This window comes from Ailuropoda melanoleuca, chromosome 15 (genome assembly GCF_002007445.2).
Source record: "Ailuropoda melanoleuca isolate Jingjing chromosome 15, ASM200744v2, whole genome shotgun sequence".
Classification (NCBI taxonomy): Eukaryota; Metazoa; Chordata; class Mammalia; order Carnivora; family Ursidae; genus Ailuropoda; species Ailuropoda melanoleuca.
The window spans coordinates 45,766,720-45,781,217 of NC_048232.1; the positions used below are offsets into that span (position 1 = coordinate 45,766,720).

At 40.5% G+C, this 14,498-nt stretch overlaps 1 protein-coding gene across 2 annotated transcripts in view; it reads right to left on the bottom strand.

The window, feature by feature from the left end:
* The window catches only part of TSPAN8 (tetraspanin 8), a 32,883-nt gene extending 24,254 nt beyond the window's left edge, over positions 1–8,629 (bottom strand). Inside the window, exons 1-2 of one of the 2 annotated variants that reach the window (XM_034643804.1) lie at positions 8,478–8,629; positions 7,816–7,984 (exon numbers count right to left, since the gene is read on the bottom strand). In XM_034643804.1, the coding sequence (XP_034499695.1) occupies positions 7,816–7,875 (60 nt within the window). In that variant the 5' untranslated portion in view covers positions 7,876–7,984; positions 8,478–8,629. Of the gene's footprint in view, positions 1–7,815; positions 8,311–8,477 lie in introns of those variants that run through there. The other variant, XM_034643805.1, reaches the window with a different exon arrangement.
* Positions 8,630–14,498: the final 5,869 nt, after the last annotated feature.

A 14,498-nucleotide genomic window follows, 5' to 3' on the forward strand; every position in this document is an offset into this window, starting at 1 on the left:
CCAATCATCCCTACTCCCTCCCTCTCAATTCTACCTTTTGATTTTATCACAGTGTGTTTGAAAAGTGTTGAAAATGGAAAAAAAGTGCATAGCACTCTGCTAGGGGGATATGTGGATCGCGAGCTCTATCATTATTGGCCCGGAATGGACACTTTTTAGATAAGCTTAAGGGAAAGCTTCTTCTGCTGCTCCTGAAAGGTTATAAAAGAATAAGAAAATATCCAAATGGATAACCTGGATAACTCCAAGATTTGTTTTTATGGTAATCCCACACCACCTCTGGCCATGAATGCAGGAGGCAAGGAGTCCAAGAGCCCTAACATTTTAGGACAGTACTACTGTTGCTGAGTTTCAAGTTTCTTTTTTTAATAAACATTTATTTGAAAGTCTAGTTCCATGGCATTCTGGTAAGATGATGCAGAGAACGCCATTTTGCCTGTGAGAATTTTTTTATATTAATAATCTTTTTTTTTTTTTTTCCATTTACCGTGTCCTCTTCTTCAGCAATACGAATTGTTCTGGTTTTCCATTCTCTATTCTACCTTCTTCCGCCTCATTTATCTCTTTCTGATTTTCCTCTGGGAGGGTTTCTCAATTTGGGATTCTATCTCACTGTCTCCATTTAATGTTCCCGGAGTGGATTTTAACTCTGTCATCGGGTTTCTGGTTTGCATGAAGTACTTCTTTAGTTTATCCATTTTTCTTTTCACCCCATTCTGTGCTTGTCCCGTTAGCTTTTTTTTCTCTCGTGGCCTCCATTGTCTCTCCCTCGTCTGTTTCATAGGGAGTTGCTTTCTGCCATTGCACTGCAGATGCCAATTTCTGGATCCTTTTTCCATGATGCTGGAGTGTTTCTTTCAGGGATGTGTGCTTGTCCTCTAAGGTTTCAGAGTGACTTTCCCTGTCACCTGTTCAGCAGTCTTTATTAGGACTTAGGCTGGATTTTCCCTTATTTGTCCTTGAATAAGATGAGACCCATTCTGATGTATTATTCACTAAGAGTAGGGTCTGCTTTGCGCTTCGCCTCCGTCTAATGACATGGGTCACGGTAATTCTCAGACCTCCTGTTGGAGGAGAGCTTGCTGGGCCTTCTCTCTACGGGCATGGCCTAATGCACCTCCAATTTACGGACCTGGCTTCTAACTCACTCACTACCCGCTTTTCTGACACTCTACACCAGAGGAGTTAATGAAAAATTTCAATTCTCAGCAAGCTCTGGCCTCACGGTTTTTCGCTCCCAATGACTGATTATTTGTTGTTATCAATGAGTGGTAAGCACAGAGCCAAGTTGTCTATAGTAGCCTTCATGTGTCTCTTCTGAACCCAGTAAGTAAGCCAGACACCCAGTACAACTGCGGCAAATTCTAATTTTAAGTAGCTCTAAATTTAGGAGAAAGAAATCAACCACATTTCTTTCTGACATAAACAGGGTCTGGGTAAACGTGCCTCAGGTTATCTTTGCTGCACTAAAGTATAAAATCACTAAAATGTGCATAACTTCAAAATAGATAAAGAGAGATGGAAGGCCCTCATCTGATTAGCATCCTAATGTTTCTGAATCATAGGATGGATGCAAATTCAGGGGGCGCCTGGGTGGCTCAGTCAGTTCAGTGTCTGACTTCTGCTCAGGTCATGATCTCAGGGTCCTGGGATCGAGGCCCTCATCAGGGCTCCTCGTTCTGGCTCCCTCTCTCTGCCCGTCCCCCTACTCATGCTCCCTTGCTCTCTCTCTCTCTCAAATTAAAAAAAAAAAAAATTGCAAATTCAGGAATGTTTTTATCACTTTGTGTCAAAAGTACAACCTGCAGACCTGTACATGTATTTGCAGGGCCTGGAGCAAGGACACAAAGAACAAAGAGGCCACAGACCACTGGCCTCTATATTGAGAAGTTATCATTCATGGTAATATTGAGAAGTTATCATTCATGGTAATAAACATATATAAATATTTCCTATCACCCGACCTTGACAAATGTACCCACTTATTGACTTGGACGACAAGATTTGATTTCAAATTCTCTGACTCTTCGGAGTCAGCTATCAGCAGGGCATGGTGGCCTGGGGAGAGTCGCCCTGCCCCTGGCCCTTACTCCAGGCTCTGTCCTGATCTTGGAGGGACAAAACAGGAATGGCTGTGGACCCATCAGCCCGCAAGCCAGCACTGTTCCAACCTGCTCCCATTCGGGCAAACAGCACCCCCTTGATCACACCATGGAGAAGGGTCTATGCAGACCCTGGAAACAGGTTTGGAGCCATTTGGGCAGGGAAATTGGGGGTCTCAAGTCTCCAGAGTGGAGGCCAGGCCCAGGGTTAACACACTTCTCTAGCCCCACAGATTCCTTGCCCCAGGAGGCCAGAGGAGGGCTGGAGTAGGGGTAAAATTATATTTCAGTTTTAAAAGCCAATTACGTATAAAATATTACCATTCCAGACTCTAATATTTTAAATTAAAAAGCAGTATGATGGTGGGAATTGGGGGAAGTTGCATTAACTGAATAACAATGCATGTGAGTCCTTGGTTATAGGCTCTCAGAAAGTATCTTATTTAATATTTACAATTAACTCTGCTGGATAAAATTGTCATCCTCATTTTACAAATACAGAGACTGGGGCACAGAAAAGTCAAGGAGCATATCCCGGCCATACAACAATATGGAGTGAAGTCAGGATTTGAATCTCAAGTCTGCCTGCTTACAAAATATGCTTTCCTTCTTTCCATTCCCCTGGTCTGTGCTAGAAGAATTTCTGCCTCCATATTTCTTGCTATCTTATTTCCTCCACTGTTTCAGAATCTACCACTGCAACTGATTTCTCACTGTGCAGAGTAGTTTCGTATTTTTGTCTCATAAAAATGTCCATACAATGTTGGTGGAAATGTCTGTTTCTTAAACATTTCTTTAACGTTATTCTGAATTCTTTTCTATGCCTTCACTCATTTAACCTTCCCAACAACTCCATGAAGTAGATACTACTACCCCCAGTTTTATAGAGGAGGAACTCTAAAGCACAGAGAGATTAACACATTTCCCCAAGGTCACACAGCTAGTGATGAAGGAGCTAAGGTTCAGCCTTAACTCTCAACTGGCGGGCTTGGATGCCTTTTGTCGTGGTTATAGTTCCACACAGACTGCATAGTGGCAGGAAACCACTGTATTTACCAAGTTCACCCATTCCAGCCATCGTCAGGTCTTTATCCTGGGAGATTTCATCAACTGATAGAATGAAATATCACTGGGCCTGATTTTTTTTTTTTACTTCCCCTATCTCAGTTATGTCTGCCTTGTCTCTCTTCATTGCTCTCAGCACAGCCAGCCAGGAGACCCAGGCACCACATAAAATAAGACGAGGAACATCAAAATTCTGGTTCCTGGACCGTCTCCAAGTTCTGACTTCCTTCTGCTCTCTTCAAAGAGCTTCAGGCACCGGCATCCTGCAGTTGCTGATACATTTGGCTTTTACGACCTGGCTCCTCCTTCTCACCTTACCTCATTTGGGATTGGTCATGTGACCTCATTCCGCTTTCCTTGGCACAGAGCTGGACTCTCCATAGCTACCTCTCCACCTCTCCTGGCGGTTCCCTTGCATCCCTGGGCTGAAGGCTGTGTCCAGTGCTTACCCAGAACAACTACCATACCCCAGCGTCTATAACACCCCCCAGCCTGATCTATTTGAGAGGAACAGAAGGAAATTTGGGCGGCTTTTCTGTTCTGACACAAGACTTGGAGAAATAGATTTTGTACCTGGAATTTATCCATTCTCCACAGCACCTCCAATTCACGGTGACTTGCATCAAATGCTAGCCTCAGTGGTTAAGAACAATTTCCACTTTTACATGTTTTTCTTCAATTGCTAGTTCTAACAAATGGAAATTGCCGCATATTTATGTGACGTATCTCAAGTTCTCTCCCAAAAGAAATTGGTATGTTTAGCTTACATGAGCATACGCATATCTCAGAGATATTTCAACATCTGGCCCTACTTTGCAAAAGCTTAGTTTTGCAAGTTACACCAGAAAGAATGCATTTGAACACATACAGCCACATATCTATAAGAAAACCACATCAGTGAGACCGTTAAACTTTTTGCTTAAGTAAACATTAGGAATGTGACAAATCGCTAATTTCCTATGAAGGATCATAAAATTCCAACGGAGAACTCTGGGTTGGGGATAGAGGGGAGAGTAGAAATAGCTGTGGTTCCCTAATCTCAGGGACTCCTGCTGTCTAAATTTTGAATGAAAATGAAAATATTGATGTCACCTGTTGGCTGAGAAGTGATCACTGGTCTTTACTGCCATTGCTCTTACTCAAAGACTCCATTTCGAGATGAGTCATATGGAGAATGTAGGTCACGCCAATATGCTGATGGACAGTACAAGGCCTTTTACCTCAGGGAAGTAGAAATATCTAACTGAAATCTGATGCATCAGAAAGACTTTGTCTTCATTACCAGAAAAGCAAGAGATAATGGTGACCATAAAATAATCAGAGGGGGGCGCCTGGGTGGCGCAGTAGTTGAGCATCTGCCTTCAGCTCAGGGCGTGATCCCAGTGTTCTGGGATCGAGCCCCACATCAGGCTCCTCCACTGGGAGCCTGCTTCTTCCTCTCCCACTCCCCCTGCTTGTGTTCCCTCTCTCACTGGCTGTCTCTGTCAAATAAATAAAATAAAATCTAAAAAAAATAAAATAAAATAATCAGAGGATCTGGGGAAAGCAGTGACAATATCTGAGTACAGCACAGTACAGATCTCTAATTGTAAATATATAATCCTGGACCTATAATATGCCTCTTGCCTAATCTGTCTTCGTCATTTCACCTTAAAATTCAGATTTCAAATTCCTGAGTAGCTTTTAAGGAAACACTGACCTCTGATGTAGTCACAATAGCCATCAGCACTTTTTATGCCATTTTATACAACAGATATATTTTAAAAATTTCATAATTTGAAGATTGCTACTAGGTTATTTTGGAACATCTTACTAAAAAAAGAGCTATGCATTTATTAGCATATTCATATTTTGGCTGGTTTAAATGGCCCATATACATTTTGTACCATAGAAAGACAACGGTTGTCCTTTTTTCAAAAACAAATCTCAGGACTTTGAAGAAAAAGTTGATTTCAGGTCCAGGGCAGGAACTAAGGAAGTAAGCCTGGAACATCTTGTCATACCAATGGGAAAGAAGTTATGCTATTAAGATCATGTCAAAAGGACTCAGGAGTCAACTTGAAGATGCTTCCCAAAAGATAAAATAAATTGCATATCAACAAAGGAAAGGATGGTGATGGAGTTTAAATCTATTATTTCTTAAGAATACTTACAGAAATTCTTGCTCATTACTGTTGCATGATACCAGAATATTAACTCATCACTGAAATCGGTTAAGTAAAGAGTAAGAACCATTTATGCTGCCTTTTTTTTAAAAATAAAAACTGGGTACTACTGGTAACCAATCAATACCTGCTGGGGTTCTCTTTATTGAAAGTATTCCAGCTCATACATGAAGAAAGGGTGATGGAAACAGGGGATCACCAACTGGAATTCTTAATGGACTGTGTCTAGGTTCTCAAGCATCAGGGGCAACAAGCATCACAAAAAGTGACTCGGTCAGCCAGTATGGGCCTCCTGATGAAAGAACTCAGTATCACTTTGAAAGTAGGTGTGCTCCCCCCCAAATAACAAGCTGAATCTCTGCAAGCTGACAAATGCAATCACTAGATTAGAGAGAATACAGGGGACAGGGGAACATGATAAACTGTACCACGGTGTGCAAAAAGCAAACTCCAGACTGTGGGAAATGTGGTAAGACCAACAACACACACATCAATCCATAAAATTTCANAGGGGGGGGGGGGGGGGGGGGGGGGGGGTGGAAAAAAGAGATTAAGATGGAAGGAGAACCTAAATATGAAAATTGGAATACAGGTTATATCAACCAATGGCAATGTGTGCACCTTATTTAGATTCTGAAATATCCCTAGACAGGTATTTGATAACAGATTAAGAAATTCTTATTTATTTTTTAGGGCGATAATGACACTGTGGTTACATTTTTTTTTTAAAGAATACTTCTCTTTTAGAAGTATATACCAAAATATTTACAGATGAAATGATCTATCTGGGACTTGCCTCAAACTGATACAGGGTGGAGAACGTGAACGACAGCATGCACACAGAAGGATTGCCTTGATGTCCTCACTGTTGGGGCTGGGTGATGGGGTTGATCAGCCTTTTCTATTCTATGAAATGTTCACAATTCTCCGTAACAAAAAGCTACAAACAAAACCAATCAAAGTTCATAGGCATTCCTTTGTTTATATTCTACTCTCAAGGTTTAACCAATTTTAAATATTTCAAGGGAAGAAATTTATCAGGACTAACTTCAAAAAACTGGCATATATTCATGATCTATACTTAGTATTTGCAAAAGCAGTCTGTTTTTCTAGGAAAAAGAAGAAGTAAAGGGACAAATCTTATTTATATTTTATTTTATTTTATTTTATTTTAATTTACATACTCATTTACTCACTTCACCAATATTTCATCTGTACTCATTGGGGCTGCTGGCACTGAATGAAAAATCATTCTGTACAACAAGACTGTATTCCTGTAGTTCAGTTTAATTAGGTACATCATTGTTTTAATAGAACAGAAGTTTACCAACATATAGATACCAGCTGCCTGTCTACTAAAGGTAACCAGGTAAAGAACAAAACCAGAACTCTCTCCTGCCTACACTGCATAAGCCATTTCCTTTTAGAAGATTTTATTTATTTATCAGAGAGAGAAAGAGACAGAGCACAAGCAGGGGGAATGGCAGGTTCCCTGCTGAACAAGGAGCCGGATGTAGGACACCATCCGAGGACCCTGGGATCATGACCGGAGCAGAAGGCGGACACTTAACCAATGGAGGCGCCCAGGGGTCCTGAGCAGAAGCCATTTTTTAAATTCAGTATACAAAATGATTTTTTCATTTAAGGATATTGGGCTATTTCTACGGATTTACTTCTGAACAATCTTTACTTGCACTCTATAATACTAAAAATGATAATGTCAATTTCCAACATCCCAGCCTGCCTTTTACCTTTTGCCTTCCATATCTTATTTTTCCATTTTCTAACACTTAATGCTACTTATCAATTTATTTGCTGTTTAATGTCAACAGGCTTTCAAAAAAGCCCATAAGACCTGCAAAAATACCAACCCTATTGATTAAGAGGTGGGGTAATGACACATCGAAATACTAACTTTTTTAACCTAGTTAACTAAGTTTAATTTTTCCATGATTAAATAATTATATTGTTTCCCTGTCAAGTTTTTTATGACCCACTGTTTCTTCTTTGGGTATCTGAAAATGATCCCTTCCTCATGTCTCTCCTCTGACACCCCACCATTCACCTGTTCCAGACCCAGATGTAAAGATTAGGATTCAGGGGCTGGGCTCCAGTGGAATCAAGACCAAATTTTTCCCACAACGTCCTTAAACTAGGGAGGCCTGCATGATCTACAACTAAGAACAGTTGTCCTTTAATTAGGGGGTATTTTTTTCCTCTGTGATTGTTTTGCAACAATATCAAAACACTTATGAAATGTTTATCCTCACAGATCCTGAAGTCCACTTTCTTGAGTCATTGGCTCATTTTCAATTACTGAAATATCCAAAGAAAGAACAAACAAATCCAAACAAGTACATGGAAAATACATTCTCCTCCTCCTCCTATTTCTTTAGCGCAGTCTGTTCTCATTTATGATATTTGTATCAAGGTCCCCTTTCTTGCCTAAAATTGATAATTAGAAAAAAAACCAAAACACTTACCCAGAACAAGAAGTTGAAGATAAACATCGAATATTTTATACAGCCACTCACACCTGCCATGTCGGCAAAGGGTCAGGAATCCAGATGCCGTGAATGTAACTGTTCCTTGTAGGATTGTCCAGCAATATGTTCTGGAGTAATTTGCCTGCAGAGATTTCTATGCCCACGGCTTCGTTGCAGAAACAGAAAGCAAAGGAAGGGTGGAGGCGAATAATCCAGTTATTAAAGTGGATAAAAAATTAACCCACACATTTAAATATCGCCAGGGCTATCACCAGGCGAGTATGTTCTTTTGCTTGTCATGGCTCCTGGGGCACTGGGCCAGGATATTTATGATCCTTTCTCAAAAACTGCCTCCTCTAAAGTAAACAGATATCAAGTTAAGGAGTGGCGCTGGATCGGAGAGAGAGTGGCACAGCGATACTAGGTTGCTGGATTTCAGAAACCACAACTTGACTTTCCTGCCCTGCACTTCCACTATAGGAAAGCAAGACTGTTTTGCTCTGAGATAAAGGGACATTTGCATTGCATTTTCTCAACAATGCAAAATTTCTCCCAGGGACAATAAAATCTGTTTAGAAATGTGCAAAATCTGAAGGCTTGCCCGGTCACCTTTCCCCCTGAACCCCAGCATAATGGGGACAGCCATGACATGTACCCACCTTCCAAAGCTCTTTAACTACTTCAAACAAGTCCACGGAGCGGCTACGAGCGCAGCATAGATAGGGGAAGTGAGCAGGGAGACACTGCCCTGCCTATTGCAAGACCATTCAGCTTTTATCTTTGTTTGCAGTGTAAAAGGAGAAGAAATAAATTCTCAGGAGTCACTCTCTGACTGCCTCATTGTGTTCATTTTATAACGTGTAGCCATTTTGATAGCTCAGTTTATTTTTAAGACGGGCACCGCACTTCCCTTCCCCTCGTAAGTTACATCCAGCAACAGCTCCTCTCCACCAGCTCGGTTTCTGGACTGCTGGTCCTCTTAGACAAAAAAATTCAAAATGAGAAGGTGGTCATAGTTCAGTGACCATAGATTGTACAATTTGTTTCTAGTGCTAATAGAAGGCAGCTGTGGCAGGTAAAAGGCAAAATTCTCTGACCTAATCAGGGAGGTGTGGACTGCTTTTGTATAAACAATTTGGGTCATGCTAGTTTCCACATCCTGTGTCTAAAAGGGAGTTCATTTCTCCCTGAAGAAAAGAACCCTATATTTCAAAATGTTGTTGGGGAAAATAATTCTTTAAAATCTTTGTCAAGTTCTATACAATAAGCAAATGTGGACCTGTAAGAAACTGGGTCAGTTATAAGAATATTTTTCTACTTTTCACTAACATACAAGGGTGCTCTTGAAACAACCCCACTCCCTGACTATAAACACAATGTATTTTTATTGTATGAGCATCACTAATATTTAGTGTGAAGGCCAAATTTATGATTAGTTCAAAAATAATGGCTTAATATTTAAATAATCATGAAAATTGTTGGTGTTCTATGCTGTTTCCTCTAGAAAATGGAAATAATCTCACAAACTCCTACTGAGATATTAAATGTGGATAAGATTATCTGAAGCTGAAAGAAGAAAGAGGTTTTGATTGGGTGAAAAACCGAATGGATTTGAAGTCCTAGAAATGATTATCAGTTGGAGATAAAAATCAAAAGAAATATATAGATAAAAATGCTGTTTTGTCAACGAGAATGTATTGAGTACTTACCAAAGTTCAGTTTAGAATACATTTTTTTAAAAGGATATAGTCTTTAAATTGCTAGTGAATCCTGAAACACAAAAATCAATGGATACGTTTTATAGAAAAATTACTCTTTGTAGAGGACTCCCCAGTCCAGTTCGAAATCTATATGAAACAGTTCACTCCTCTGAAATCCTATCCCAGTAAATTTTGTAATCACCCAACATTTACCCAAGCTAATCCTGTGGAGTCCCTTTGTATTCCTCTTTCTTTCTTGCCTGGTATCCAATCACTTCCCAGAGTCCGCTGAGCTCCGAAATTTCCTTCAAATCTGATTCCTCTATCTCTCCTTTAGCTACTGTCATTATTCAACTGTTATCATCTCTCATTCCACCAGAATCTTAATTAGTTTCCCTGCCCCTCTCTCCCCACTCCTATCTGCCTTAGAACTCCAGAATTTTCCTTTTCATTCCATAATTCCCTTCATAAATACTTATTGACTATGTAATTCCTCTGATTAAAAACCAATCTAAGGATGATTTCCTGTCACCTACAGGATACATTCCAGACTTCTTAGAATGGCACTGACAGCACAGGATAGGCAGGCCTCTACCCACCTCCCAGAACTTTCTCCTGTTCCTCTCTCTCTGGGCAGCCTCTACTCCTAGGCTCCATATCCATGAAATTAATTCACAGGACCAGAATATATCTTCGATTTTATGACTCTGTGCGGTGTCACAGAATTCTAGGGAACTACCAACATGTTACACCTCGCCCCTCCCAAAAGATCAATTATCAAGTAAAGAAAAATATTTTCTTTATTTCGGGACTTGTCAGAACCCTAAACTGCTGATATTCTAGCAGGTGACAAAATACATAGCAATTCCCAAATGAATGTGACCCCAGAAAGTATTTTTGAAAGACATATCCTTTAACCAGTGTTATAGCACTTACTTATAGAAATGCTGACCTAGACAAACACCCACATTTTATACATAAAAAAAGTGAAGCCCTAGGAGGCTGAGTAGCCCAAGTCCACAAAACTGGCTAATGACAGAGCTCTTTAGCCCTAGACAGGAGGTCTCATGATGATCAGATCAGTACTCTGTCCACTTGCACCAACCATGTCTTGAGTTATGTAATATGATTATAAGATGAGTCAGTTACCACCTTAGATCTTGAGAAGTTGTTCGATAGCAGATATTTAACAGTGGGGGGCAGAGGTAGGGAGGGGCTGGGGAGTGTCAGTAGTATATCTCAGACCCAGCGAAATGCCAGGCCAGGAACAAGAGGCAAAGGAGAGCAGGATATCACAAGAAATGACAACTGAAGAAAAGAGCTGACGAAAAGTCTAATAAATTAGATGAAGTTTTCCTAATGCTGCCATTGTGCCAATTATTATCACTTGTAGTAAATGCACAGGGTAAACTAACACAAGGTGAGGATTCAAAACCAGTTAAGCATGAAAATTCTCCACAAGGCAGCCATAGTAGACCAGGTTTTGATAGCAGTATCGGGACCCTGGCAGGGAGAAGAGAGAGAGGGATTCCTTGTGTTCAGAGTAGAGAAAAGGGCATGAATAAAACCATCAGGTCCAGCATTTTTCAAGGTCATCAAGCAAATCAGGCATATATTTGGGACTTGAACCAGAAAGCAGACATAGAATGGAGGTTCATTTTCCACCATGATATCATGTTTCCCTCTACAAGATACACCCAATAATTCATTCAACAAGTGCACTGAATGCACTACAATATATAGGTGCTGGAGATACAGGAGTTTACAAAACAAGATAAAAACCCCAGCCCTCATGGGAAATTGTATACAATAGATGTACAAATATATTGGGTAACTAGATTTTGGAAACAAAAGTATAAAAAGGAAGTTATCTTCCCACTACAATGTGAATGTAAATAGATGCTCTTTATTATTATTTAAAGGTAAATTAGATAACATATTCAGAAAATGTGCCATTTAGCAATTCGTTCAACAGATATTTATTGAACACCTACTATATTCTGAACCCTGGGGATATGGCAGTGAACAAACAGAAAATGCTCCCGATCTCCTAAAGTTTGCACACCAGAAAGGAAGATGACTTCCTCTTTGTATTTTTGTGTCCAAAATCTAGTTACCCAATATATTTGTCATTGGTGTACATACTGAAAAATCAAGTCATGTGTTTATTTTATTTTAAAGATTTTATTTATTTATTTGAGAGAGAGAGCAGAGCAAGGGAGAGAGAACATCTGAGCAGAGTGGGGTGGGGGGGAGAGGAAGAGGGAGAGCGGACTCCCCACTGATCAGGCGGAATCACACGGAATCATAACCTGTGAACTGAGCCAAAGGCAGACACTTAACTGACTGAGCCACCCAGGCACCCCTCAAGTCATGTGTTTTAGAGAAAAGATTATATTCTATTTTATCTTATATATTCTCCCATTATCACTTCACTGTATACTCAATGGGTTTTTTAATGGCACTGTGGATATTCATTTCCTCAAAGGCTGATAGCGGTAGCAAGAAAAATGACGAAGTTTCTCTTCATTATGACTACTTAGGTGTGGGTGTGTAAGTACACAAAGACATGAGGTCATACATTATAAACAATTAGAGTGAAGAGAAAGTTCTAGTATTCTTTAGCATTTCTCATTTTGAAAAACTTTTTTCTTAATTTCCAAAAGTGGGGGTTGCTCACTTACAGGTTTTATGATTCCTTTTACAGGAGCAGAGCCTTGGCTCTTGTCCTCTAGTCCAATTCCAGCATTCCCAAGACCAACATTTTTCTTCTGCTTTCATTTGAACATAATGCTCTATGCTTCCTATCCTGTGTGCTTATGGAGCCTAGCTCATAAAAGCCTCTTGCATATTCCCACTGGGGATGGGGAGCATCTGGTATGAGAATGATCTGTCTCCTTCCTTTGCAGGACATTTTGAAACAAGAATATCTATTTGTAGTATTAATTCCAGTTCAAAAATAAAGTGTGACTTGGAATTGCCTTTGCGAAGTAGCAAGACAGTGCTCGTGAGCAATGGATAGCCAATATTCTTCCTCTTTTACAGATATTTTTACTCTAGAATAGTCATGATTTGTACCTAGACATAAAGTCACTAACCATATAGGTTACAAAAGGAAAAATATGAAAACATGCATCAGGAAACAGACTTTAGATCACTAAAATCAGGGTTTTTTTAAAAGATTTTATTTATTTATTCGACAGAGATAGAGACAGCCAGAGAGAGAGGGAACACAAGCAGGGGGAGTGGGAGAGGAAGAAGCAGGCTCATAGCTGAAGAGCCTGATGCGGGGCTCAATCCCATAACGTCGGGTTCACGCCCTGAGCTGAAGGCAGACGCCCAACCGCTGTGCCACCCAGGCGCCCCTAAAATCAGTTTTTTAAAAAGATTTATTTATTTGAGAGAGAGAGAATGTGAGCAGGGGGAGTAGCAGAGGGAGAGAAAGAATCCTCAAGCAGATTCCCACTGAGCACAGAGCCTGACACAGGGCTCGATCCCAGGACCCTGAGATCATGACCTGAGCCAAAATCAAGAATCAGACGTTTAACCAACTGAGCTACCCAGCACTGCACCAAAATCTATTTTTTAAGTGTTTATTAGTGAAGACTGAGGCAAAATGGTGTAATGATTAAAAATGCAGTTTTTGACCATGATGGATCAAAGATGCCCATGAGCTCTTAGACCTCAGTGCAGTGTTTATACTTCTTTCATGCTTGCAGCACGATGAGAAAGAGGCCAGCTGCTGGGGGGTCCAGGGTCAGGTCCTTGGTTAGGCAGCCCCCGAAGTTCGGCTTTGCCAGCCTTTCCTGAAGTCATCTGCTTCTGAGGACACTTTAGATGATCTCACAGGAGCCAGGATGTCAATTTCTTAGTTTATCATGAGAAACGTACCCATGAAGCCATTGAGCATAAGACAGTGGCTGATCAGAAAATCCTCTCCCTGTAAGAAACCAGGAGAAGCCAGAGCACACACAGATGGTTTCTTGGAGGGTAGATTCGGTAACGGAGTCGGTGGATGCATTGCTGAGATTTAGTAGTCTGATGAGTCTAGAACCGTGTCAGGGATCCAACAGCTGAACCTGCCAAATGACACTCTTGGTGGAGGTAGCACCCTCTCTGTGAATATTGCTGTGACAAACCACAAATTCCTTTACCTCCAGGTGGTCCTCTCTGTACCCTGTTCCATCTATGCTTTCTCTGTGGTCACAGTCTATCCCCAGGCAAGGGGATGTGAACATTGAGTATCCACTTACCCGACCATAATTACAATTCAGTCCTGCTTCCAAGATGGCATTTGAATTGCATTTTAGATATTTCTAAAATTTCTCACTTAAAAACGACTGCTCTCTTGGTCAATGCCTGTAGATTTTACTAGTTGACCTCTCAGAGATCAATCTTATTTTCCTTCCCTCCAAAGCAGATGTGTGCCCATGTACAGACTAGAATACTCAACAGGAGACTGAAGACTACAAAACAGAGCTTTGTAATCATCAGACCAGGCTCCTTGGATACTCTATTTTTGTGCTGCATATTTGCCTGGCTGTTTGCTTTTTAAGTTTAAAGTGTAAATGCCAACCTGCTTTTCCCTGAGTTCTCTCTGAATCAGTTCTTTGTTTGGTCGGTTCACAAGGTACACATTCGCTGCCAGGCACGATTAGGCTCTGAGGTAACAGTGATTAAGAGGCAGGGAAATGAGTAAAGGCCACCAACACAGAATTTAAAAAAGAAAAAAATAAGAGGGTGGGGACGTTTAATGCTTCTATCAGACACCAGCTTCTCAAACTGAAGGAGCCAACAAAATGTTACACTGAATTTAACACAGGCTTATCCCATGACTGGTCAGAAATAAACATAGACATTTTACTCATAATGCTAATTAGGATCTCACAAGTGACTGATTCTAAATTAGAAAGGTTTATTCAACCTCACACAGTGGGAATGTATTGCATGGCTATTCTGGTTCCCAGGAGAAAATAAAAT